This window comes from Nerophis ophidion, linkage group LG11, assembly GCF_033978795.1.
Source record: "Nerophis ophidion isolate RoL-2023_Sa linkage group LG11, RoL_Noph_v1.0, whole genome shotgun sequence".
Taxonomy (NCBI): domain Eukaryota; kingdom Metazoa; phylum Chordata; class Actinopteri; order Syngnathiformes; family Syngnathidae; genus Nerophis; species Nerophis ophidion.
In genome coordinates, this window is record NC_084621.1 from 52,004,107 (window position 1) to 52,016,318 (window position 12,212).

General features: G+C 42.8%; 1 protein-coding gene across 2 annotated transcripts in view; it reads right to left on the reverse strand.

The window, feature by feature from the left end:
* Positions 1-12,212, reverse strand: part of LOC133562234 (RNA-binding motif, single-stranded-interacting protein 3-like) — a 489,591-nt gene that overhangs the window by 148,328 nt on the left and 329,051 nt on the right. For both annotated transcript variants that reach the window (XM_061916235.1, XM_061916236.1), the window contains exon 6: positions 7,118-7,197. In XM_061916235.1, the coding sequence (XP_061772219.1) occupies positions 7,118-7,197 (80 nt within the window). The remainder of the gene's footprint in view (positions 1-7,117; positions 7,198-12,212) is intronic.

Below are 12,212 nucleotides of genomic sequence, written 5' to 3' on the forward strand. Positions count from 1 at the left end.
ACCATTATGAAGCAGAAGGAGTTCAACGCCAGTCAAGGACAATATCTAAATGGTGGACATTTTCAATGAAAATATGTAGATGATGGTGATGGTGTTTGATGTAGAAGCAGCTGGAAGGACATAGCATGGAAGCATGATCTCAGAAGTAATTGCTGTACATTATTATTACATTGAATGAATGAATGGTTTATTTTGAGCCATGCAAACAAAACAAAAGAATGACATAAAATACAAAAAAAATATATATATATATATATATATACATATATATATATATATACATTGTATTTACACCTACATTGTAAACATTACATGTGACTAATCTTTTGTAGATGTCAAGATTGGCTAAAAGGGAGTGGGAAGAAGTAAACTTATTAGGTCCCACCCCTATACATATACAATATATATATATATACAATATATAATACAAAAATCCATCCATCCATTTTCTACCGCTTATTCCCTTTCGGGGTCGCGGTGGGCGCTGGCGCCTATCTTGGCTACAATCGGGCGGAAGGCCGGGTACACCCTGGACAAGTCGCCACCTCATCGCAGGGCCAACACAGATAGACAGATAACATTCACACTCACATTCACACACTAGGGCCAATTTAGTGTTGCCAATCAACCTATCCCCAGGTGCATGTCTTTGGAAGTGGGAGGAAGCCGGAGTACCCGAAGGGAACCCACGCATTCACGGGGAGAACATGCAAACTCCACACAGAAAGATCCCGAGCCTGGATTTGAACCCAGGAATGCAGGAACTTCATATTGTGAGGCAGACGCACTAACCCCTCTGCCACCGTGAAGCCCTAATACAAAAATATATAAAATAATTCAACTCAATGGTTGCTGCGTAGATGCTATAGATTACCTATATATAATACATTTACATTCACACACACTTACATATATATATATATGCACACACAAATATATAAACACATACACACACATATATACAAATTATATATATATGTATATATATATGTATACATATATATATATATATATATATATATATATATATATATATATATATATATATACATATACATACATACAATAAGTGAGGTGAAGTGAATTAAATTTATATAGCGCTTTTCTGTAGTGACTCAAAGCGCTTTACATTGTGAAACCCAGTATCTATGTTACATTTTTAAAAGGGAACATTATCACAATTTCTGAAGGGTTAAAACCAATAAAAATCTGTTCCTAGTGGCTTATTTTATTTTTCAAAGTTTTACTCAAAATTTTACCCATCACGCAATATCCCGAAAAACGGCTTCAAAGTGCCTGATTTTTAACCGTCGTTATATCCACCCATCTATTGTCATGTGACGTCACTGCGTGAAGGCACCAGAAACAAACATGGCGGATAGCACAGAAAGGTTTAGCAATATTAGCTGGGATTCAGACTCGGATTTTAGCGTCGTAAGCGATTCAACAGATTACGCATGTATTGAAACGGATGGTTGGAGTGTGGAGGCAGGTACCGATACATACATATACACACATAAACACATACATACACATGCATACACACATGCATATACCCAAAATACACACACACACACACACACACACACACACCAAATAAATACTATATATATAATAGTATATATAATATGCACTTTTGTCTATACATTATTAACAGTTTTTGGTGCCTATGAGAACAAGCTTTCATTTTGACTGTGTTATTAGTGGTTATTAATTCATAAAACTACTGTTTGTACTGTATTGTTTTTATAAAATACGTTTTATCTAAAAGTTTGATTTCCTCTTCAAAAGACACGTTACATGTTAAAATTGTGTTTTTGGGTTGCCAAGCACCAATTATATAGATTTTAATTCATCTGACTGGGCGATGTAGTTTTGTGTTACGAGCTCAGTCAAAGAACTAATTAAGCTTGTATATTGAGTTGAGGAAAAGTACTACTCGAATAATTGACAGAGGGATAACAAGGTAGAAGGGTCATTTAAATTGTGATTTAGGTGTTTGTCATCATCACACAAGGGTAGGGAAGGGCGAGGTAAGATCGAGGAAACGCATGTCAACAAACTCCTTGTCAGTTGTTATCTAAGTTTATGAAAGAATGTATTGAGTTTACAAAATGATTCATGATTAGCTTCATATCACACTTTTGTGACGATTAAATTATTTCTCACTCCGTGCTTTATCTTTGCACTTGTATGACGATTAAGAATGTTAATTTGACAAACTGACTGTTCAGTCATTGAAGGGTTTATAAAAGCAAAAATTTCTCTGTAACTGGTCCTTTCTGATCATTGTTTGTTGGATTGGTGGTCGATCATCACCCCAGAATGGATTGTCTTTGATCTTAGAAGTTCCACTGTATAAAATCTCTGTGTTCCGTGCTAATAGCAATATTGTTGTGAGACGCAAGCACCCAGAATGCTGTTTCTCAGGAATCATGCCAGCAGGACGCAGAGCAAAGCATCCCATCTGCCCTTGATTTCCATTTTATTCAGTCTACTGCACAGCCTGTTTTACTATCTGATCACTTTATACCTCCCTGTCTTCCTTTTTCTCACTTGTCACTTTCTGTTTTGCTTTATCAAAGACACCTTTCATCTCTTTTAAACCCACTGACATCCCCATATTCTGCTTTATCACGCCTGCCTGCTCTTTCTTCTACCTCTCATTATTCCCCTTTTGTTGTCAATTCAGTCTTAAAAATGTATGCCGATTACTTTTGGGACATCACAGAAGAAAAGCTTTTAAAGTATAACAATTGGTTGCCTTTTTTTTTCCTATTTCTTGAAATGTATGTTACTTAAGCCTTAGTAGAGAAAGTGACAGAAGACAGTGGACTGTAGAGGCTCGGAATTAAATTCACTGTAAAGATGGGGCTAAAAGAATGTGGACAAGAGCTTTTAGAAATTTTGCCAATAAACAATACCTGCTCTTTGTCAGAGTTATTTGTTGACGAACCCCAAGATGCAGAGATGGAGGCAGGCATGGAGTGAGCAAACATGATTTTAATATAAAATACTACAACTAGAACAAACAAAGGGTACAATCAAAAAGCACGCACGTGGGCGGATATCACAAACTAAGGGCTATGAACAAACAAATCGGAAGCAGGGAACAAAAAACAGTAAGCTACAAAACATCTACCAAATATAGCTTACCGCAACGCTGCATTCACACGACCGGTAGGAATGACACGTAGAAAATGACATTGACATGACAGGAGCGACATGTGGCAACGACAATGATCCAGCACTGACTGGAAGACAAAGTGGGTACAAATAGGAGCGGGCTGATTGACTCCAGGTGTGGCCAGTTGCCAATCAGCCGCAGATGAGGTGATAACAGCACACAGGGAGACAAACAGGAAGCTGAACCAAAATAAGAGCACTTGACAGGAACTAAAGACAGGAGATACTAAACACAGAGGAAAAAAAGACAAATGCAGAGGAAAAAACTAAAACATAGACAAACTGTCAGGGGAAAGCCTGACAGTAGCCCCCCCTCCCATAACGGATACCAGACGTTTCACGAATCCTCCCCCCCTAGAAAAAAAACAGTCCAAAGTCAAAGGAGGGTGGAGGGAGGACAAGGTGGTGGGCCGCCAGGCCAAGTGTCCCCGCACCCAGCGGGGAAGAGTCAGGTGGCGACAGCGAATGGAACGCCGCTGCCATTTGCGAGGCGGTCGCCCATGAAATGACCATCTCTGTGGCCGACAGGTGTATGGTGGTGCCCTCTGCTGGCCCACCGGACAGGATGGTGGTGGCGCCCTCTGCTGCTGGCCCACCGGAGTGCTTGGGGTGGCGCTCTCTGCTGCTGGCCCACCGGAGTGTGTGGTGGTGGCACCCCCTGCTGCTGGCCCACTGGAGTGCGCGGTGGAGTCCGCTGTCCCATCGGAGTGCGTGGTGGAGTCCGCTGGCCCATTGGAGTGCGTGGAGGAGTCTGCTGGCCCACCGGAGTGCGTGGTGGCGCCATAGGTTGCAGACCCACCGGAGTGCATGGTGGCGCCATAGGTTGCAGACCCACCGGAGGTGATGGCACCGTAGGTTGCAGACCCACCGGAGGTGATGGCGCCGTAGGTTGCAGACCCACCGGAGGTGATGGCGCCGTAGGTTGCAGACCCACCGGAGGTGATGGCGCCGTAGGTTGCAGACCCACCGGAGATGATGGTGGCATCTGCCGGCCCACTGGAGATGACGGTGGCCTCTGCCGGCCCACCAAAGATGGCACCGTCAGAGGTGATGGCGTCTGCCGGCCCACCGGAGACGATGACGCCGTCTGTTGCAGACCAACTGAAGATGATGGCGCCGTCTGTCTCAGACCCACCGAAGGTGATGGCGCCGTAGGTTGCAGACCCACCGGAGGTGATAGTGGCATCTGCCGGCCCACCGGAGATGATGGTGGCGTCTGTTGCAGACCAACTGGGACGAGTAGTAGATGTGCATCCCCATCTGCACAGCTACTGATAGCCCCCCCATCGAGGGACGGCTCCAAGATGTCCCCAGATAGGCCCACAGTCAACAGGGGTGGGTGGGAGAGGGCTTGAAACGCGCCCGAACTTCTCTTTAATTTAGCCATTAGCTCTAGCGCTAAATTAAGCCTCTCCGCCATGGACAACTCTGCGGGGTTCGTATTTGGCTGTATCATTCTGTCAGAGTTATTTGTTGACGAACCCCAAGATGCAGAGATGGAGGCAGGCATGGAGTGAGCAAACATGATTTTAATATAAAATACTACAACTAGAACAAACAAAGGATACAATCAAAAAGCACGCACGTGGGCGGATATAACAAACTAAGGGCTATGAACAAACAAATCGGAAGCAGGGAACAAAAAACAATAAGCTACAAAACATCTACCAAATATAGCTTACCGCTACGCTGCATTCACACGACCAGTAGGAATGACAAGTAGAAAATGACATTGACATGACAGGAGCGACATGTGGCAACGACAATGATCCAGCACTGACTGGAAGACAAAGTGGGTACAAATAGGAGCGGGCTGATTGACCAATCAGTTGCCAATCAGCCGCAGATGAGGTGACAACAGCACACAGGGAGACAAACAGGAAGCTGAACCAATATAAGAGCACTTGACAGGAACTAAAGACAGGAGATACAAAACACAGAGGAAACAAGACAAATGCAGAGGAAAAAACTAAAACATAGACAAACTGTCAGGGGAAAGCCTGACACTCTTACTGTTGTCTCGATACCAATATTTTGGCACCAACATTATTTTGATACTTTTCTGAATAAAGGGGCCCACAAATAATGCATTATTGGCTTTATTTTAGCTCTTAAGTTACATTAAACATATTTTTCTTATATTTTCTTCTTGCAATAAAATAGTGAACATACAAGCCAACTTGTCTTTTATTAGTAGGTAAGCAAACAAAGTCTCCTAATTTAGCTGCTGACATATGCGGTAACATATTGTGTCATTTTCCATTCTATTATTTTTTCAAAATTATTAAGGACACGTGGTAGAAAATGCATTATTAATCTAATTGTTCATTTACTGTTAATTTCTCTTTTAACATGTTCTATCTACACATCAGTTAAAATGTAATAATCACTTCTTCTTCTGTTGTTTGATACTTTACATTAGTTTTGGATGATACCACAAATTTGGGTATCAATCCGATACCAAGTCGATAAAGGATCATACATTGGTCATATTCAAAGTCCTCATGTGTCCAGGAACATAATTCCTTAGTTTATAAACAAAATATAAATTTAAAAAAAATAAAGAAAATGTTGTGATGCCAAAATATATCGACGTAATCATAGTAGTATCAATTAGATATGCTACTCTAGTTGGTATCATTACAGTGGATGTTAGGTGTAGATCCACCAATGGCGTTTGTTTACATTTTGATGCCGGTGAGCTAAGGTGTGTAGTGAAGCATGTTTAGCTATTCCTCGTCCTGCAGGGATGATACTTGTAAGAAACGTACTTTATTTGTCGCCATGGAGGTGAGGATTAGGGATTTAGAAGTAGTTATAACACTGCCGATTGGGGCTGGACTTTAGCCGCTAGCGAGCTAGCCATATCTTAAAGCACCTCTTTCGGTGGGAATTTCAGTGTCATAACTTCACCTTTATTGTTGGTTTTTAAGCCAAAATGTGTCCGTTCTCCTTTCTCTGACTACACCAGTGGTTCTTAACCTGGGTTCGATCGAACCCTAGGGGTTCGGTGAGTCACCCTCAGGGGTTCGGCGGAGGTCAAAACACACCCGACTCATCGTGTAAATAAAAATTTCTCCCTATCGGCGTATTACGGATACAGCAAAAGCAGAAGTCACACTGATTTGCAAGTGTGTAATTTGTTGTGAGTTTATGCACTGTGTTGGTTTTGTTCTTTGAACAAGGTGATTTTCATGCTCTGTTCATTTTGTGCACTTGTAAAAAAACATGGTAACACTTAAGTATGGGGAACATATTCACCATTAATTAGTTGCTTATTAACATGCAAATGAGTAACATATTGGCTCTTAACTAGTCTTTATTAAGTACTTATTAATGCCTTATTCGGCATGGCCTTATAATAACCCTAACCCTCTAACCCTGACCCTAACCCTAACCCTTTTAAATGAAGTATTTGTTCCTTAGAATATATTCCCCACACTAAAGTGTTACCAAAAAAATATAACTCTGTCTTGAATTTGAAAAAAAAAACATTTTATTTTTCACTAAAGAAGGGTTCGGTGAATGTGCTTATGAAACTGGTGGGGTTCGGTACTTCCAACAAGGTTAAGAACCACTGCTCTACACACTGTCTACTTGTAAGTACTCTGTGATTGTGCGCTGCCGAACATGCTCTTCTGCTCGTAAACCAACAATGACACGACGGGACGACGACGGGGGGTGTGTGTGTGGGGGGAGGATGCGGGTGGCAGACCGGTACTTTTCAGAGGTGATATAGTACTGACAATGATTCATTAGTATCGCGGTAGTAAACCGGTATACAGTACAACCCTACCTGTTATATCAACTTGAGATGGACTGAGAGATGGTAAACACAGAAATACAGCATGACTCATCCAAGCATCAAAACATCACTACTAAATCCCAGCTTAGACAGCAGAAAGCATCAGCCTTTGAGATCTACACTTACCTGCCATGCCTGGAGGAGTTTTCAAGAATTTGCCATTGAAATTTTGAATGACCACGTCACACTTTTCTGTAGACTCCATCCTGAAAGTCAGCAAAGGAGACATGATTAGACCATATATATACATATAGACAATTTCATATATATATATAAAACACTATAAATGTCAAATACCTGCCTGGTTATACGTCTGAGATTGACTATGTAGAGATGTTACCAGTTTGATTTTGCCTCAATTTTCACTTTAGACCTGAGTGAAGAATGTGTGAAGAATACTCCACCATACATTACCATGAATTGATTAACAAGTTGAAAAACTTATTCGGGTGTTACCATTTAGTGGTCAATTGTACGGAATATGTACTGTACTGTTCAATCCAAGATGGCGGCGCCCAGAAGGGCTGCGACATCGAGGAGCTCTTGCTAAATATGGATCATTTGGCAGAAATACCGGACAATTCTACAAACTTTATGGCTGGCTCACATCGTGGTCACTCCGTGATCACGTACGACCGCCAGACACTTCTGGATGTGGACATATCGGGCCGTTTTGGACTGATAGACGCGTGCTTGCTAGACCTGCTAACTAGCACGGGAATACTTCGGCGGCTACATCCAGCGGCCTGTGAAGCAGCGGAGTATAGTAGCAGCGGGGGCCGTCTACGGAGCAGACGCCAGCGGTGTGATCGGGAACGCGGATGCAGAGCGGGGCTAAAAACAAAGCAGAAGGCTAATCCCCACAGAACACCACTTCCCTCCATCCTGAAGCCGGATTTAAATGGAAGATGCGAGACTACTGGTCTGGGTAAGGAGTCAGTTAAATTAGAACAAGTTTTTTCTGCTTTGTTTGTTTCAGAGTTGGACATGCGTTCTACTGAGGTGGCTAACTATGATGCGTGCAGTTTATCAAAGCAACAAACAAACAATCGGAAAATTCCCGTCGTATCAATTCCTAGATATGGTCGTAATTATACTAAATGCACTGGGCATAATAAACACAACATTATTAGTATTGCTACTACGGATAATTTGTTCAAAAATTCCCACTACCTATAATATAGGTTTTTTAAACATAAGATCATTGTCTCCCAAAACGTTGTTAGTTAATGATATCATCAGAGACAACAATCTTAACGTCATCGGTCTCAGCGAAACCTGGCTTAAACCAAACGACTTTTTTGCGCTAAATGAGGCATGTCCTCCTAACTTTACACATGCGCATATTGCCCGTCCTCTTAAAAGGGGTGGGGGGGTCGCACTAATATACAACGAAAACTTTAACCTTAGTCCTAACATCATCATCATCATCATCATCATCTTCCGCTTATCCGAGGTCGGGTCGCGGGGGCAACAGCCTAAGCAGGGAAACCCAGACTTCCCTCTCCCCAGCCACTTCGTCTAGCTCTTCCCGGGGGATCCCGAGGCGTTCCCAGGCCAGCCGGGAGACATAGTCTTCCCAACGTGTCCTGGGTCTTCCCCGTGGCCTCCTACCGGTTGGACGTGCCCTAAACACCTCCCTAGGGAGGCGTTCGGGTGGCATCCTGACCAGATGCCCGAACCACCTCATCTGGCTCCTCTCGATGTGAAGGAGCAGCGGCTTTACTTTGAGTTCCTCCCGGATGGCAGAGCTTCTCACCCTATCTCTAAGGGAGAGCCCCGCCACACGGCGGAGGAAACTCATTTCGGCCGCTTGTACCCGTGATCTTATCCTTTCGGTCATGACCCAAAGCTCATGACCATAGGTGAGGATGGGAACGTAGATCGACCGGTAGATTGAGAGCTTTGCCTTCCGGCTCAGTCCTAACATAAATAATAAATATAAATCGTCTGAGGTGCTTACTATGAGGTCTGTCACACCGCTGCCTCTACACCTGGCTGTTATCTACCGCCCCCCAGGGCCCTATTCGGACTTTATCAATGAATTCTCAGAGTTCGTTGCTGATCTAGTGACACACGCCGATAATATATTCATAATGGGGGACTTTAATATCCATATGAATACCCCATCGGACCCACCGTGCGTAGCGCTCCAGACTATAATTGATAGCTGTGGTCTCACACAAATAATAAATGAACCCACGCATCGCAACGGTAATACGATAGACCTAGTGCTTGTCAGGGGTATCACCGTTTCCAAAGTTACGATACTCCCGTATACTAAAGTATTGTCCGATCATTACCTTATAAAATTTGAGGTTCAGACGCATGTTCGTCAAACTAATAATAATAATAACTGCTATAGCAGCCGCAACATTAATACGGCCACAACGACAACTCTTGCTGACCTACTGCCCTCGGTAATGGCACCATTCCCAAGGTATGTGGGCTCTATTGATAACCTCACTAACAACTTTAACGACGCCCTGCGCGAAACCATTGATAACATAGCACCGCTAAAGTTAAAAAAGGCTCCAAAAAAGCGTACCCCGTGGTTTACAGAAGAAACTAGAGGTCAGAAATTATTATGTAGAAAGCTGGAACGCAAATGGCGCACGACTAAGCTTGAGGTGCACCATCAAGCATGGAGTGATAGTTTAATAACTTATAAACGCATGCTTACCTTAGCTAAAGCTAAATATTACTCAAATCTCATCCACCGTTATAAAAACGATCCTAAATTTTTGTTTAGTACGGCAGCATCGCTAACCCAACAAGGGACTCTTTCCAGTAGCTCCACCCACTCAGCTGATGACTTTATGCAATTCTTTAGTAAGAAAATTGAAGTCACTAGAAAGGAGATTAAAGACAATGCGTCCCAGCTACAACTGGGTTCTATTAACACTGACACGATTATATATACGGCGGATACTGCCCTCCAAAATAGTTTCTCTCGTTTTGAGGAAATAACATTAGAGGAATTGTTACAACGTGTAAATGGAATAAAACAAACAACATGTTTACTTGACCCACTTCCTGGGAAACTGATCAAGGAGCTCTTTGTATTATTAGGTCCATCAGTGCTAAATAGTATAAACTTATCACTTTCCTCGGGCACTGTTCCCCTAGCATTCAAAAAAGTGGTTATTCATCCTCTTCGTAAAAGACCTAACCTTGATCCTGACCTCATGGTAAACTACCGACCGGTGTCCCACCTTCCCTTTATTTAAAAAATCCTCGAAAAAATTGTTGCGGAGCAGTTAAATGAACACTTAGCGTCTAACAATCTATGTGAAACCTTTCAATCCGGTTTCAGGGCAAATCACTCCACGGAGACAGCCCTCACAAAAATGACTAATGATATATTGCTAACGATGGTTTATGATGCGTCATCTATGTTGCTGCCCCTCGATCTTAGCGCTGCTTTCTATGCGTTAAGGTAACGTGTGGAGTTCCCCAGGGTTCGGTCCTTGGCCCTGCACTCTTCAGCATCTACATGCTGCCGCTACGTGACATCAATACGCAAATACGGTGTTAGCTTTCACTGTTATGCTGATGACACCCAACACTACATGCCCCTAAAGCTGACCAACACGCTGGATTGTAGTCAGCTGGAGGCGTGTCTTAATGAAATTAAACAATGGATGTCCGCTAACTTTTTACAACACAACACCAAAAAAACGGAAATGCTGATTATCGGTCCTGCTAGACTCCGAACTCTATTTAATAATACAACTCTAACATTTGACAACCAAACAATTAAACAAGGCGACACGGTAAAGAATCTGGGTATTATCTTTGACCCAACTCTCTCCTTTGAGTCACACATTAAAAGCGTTACTAAAACGGCCTTCTTTCATCTCCGTAATATCGCTAAAATTTGCTCCATTCTGTCCACTAAAGACGCTGAGATCATTATCCATGCGTTTGTTACGTCTCGCCTTGACTACTGTAACATATTATTTTCGAGTCTCCCCATGTCTAGCATTAAAAGATTACAGTTGGTACACAATGCGGCTGCTAGACTTTTGACAAGAACAAGAAAGTTTGATCACATTACGCCTGTACTGGCTCACCTGCACTGGCTTCCTGTGCACTTAAGATGTGACTTTAAGGTTTTACTACTTACGTATAAAATACTACACGGTCTAGCTCCATCCTATCTTGCCGATTGTATTGTACCATATGTCCCGGCAAGAAATCTGCGTTCAAAGGACTCCGGCTTATTAGTGATTCCCAAAGCCCAAAAAAAGTCTGCGGGCTATAGAGCGTTTTCATTCCGGGCTCCAGTACTCTGGAATGCCCTCCCGGTAAAAGTTTGAGATGCTACCTCAGTAGAAGCATTGAAGTCTCACCTTAAAACTCATTTGTATACTCTAGCCTTTAAATAGACTCCTTTTTAGACCAGTTGATCTGCCGTTTCTTTTCTTTTTCTCCTATGTCCCACTCTCCCTTGTGGAGGGGGTCAGGTCCGATCCGGTGGCCATGTACTGCTCGCCTGCGTATCGGCTGGGGACATCTCTGTGCTGCTGATCCGCCTCCGCTTGGGATGTTTTCCTGCTGGCTCCGCTGTGAACGGGACTCTCGCTGCTGTGTTGGATCCACTTTGGACTGGACTCTTGCGACTGTGTTGGATCCATTATGGATTGAACTTTCACAGTATCATGTTAGACCCGCTCGACATCCATTGCTTTCCTCCTCTCCAAGGTTCTCATAGTCATCATTGTCACCGACGTCCCACTGGGTGTGAGTTTTCCTTGCCCTTATGTGGGCCTACCGAGGATGTCGTAGTGGTTTGTGTTGTGGTTTGTGCAGCCCTTTGAGACAGTAGTGATTTAGGGTTATATAAGTAAACATTGATTGATTGATTGATTGATTGAATCTACTAATAAAAGTTTCAATCTATCAAAAAAACGACCTGATAAGCCTTGATAAGTCAGAAAGAGAAAGAGATGATTCAGTATAATTTTCTCACAGATGCTACCTGGTGGTTGTTTGAACACACTGCAGCTAGTCCTGGGTAGTCCCACTCCTTAATGCCTCATTCACACTCAAAAAAAAGGCAAAATTACAGTGTATGAGCAAAATGTCTTGAGTAGGGCTTTTGGTGCCTGTGTGTGTGTGTGTTTAGTGCACGTGTGTGTATGTTTTTCTATGGGGTTTCCTCTCCTTTGTCCCAGTTTAAAAGCTCCATTCAGTTTGAGCTGTTGTGTGTCATGTC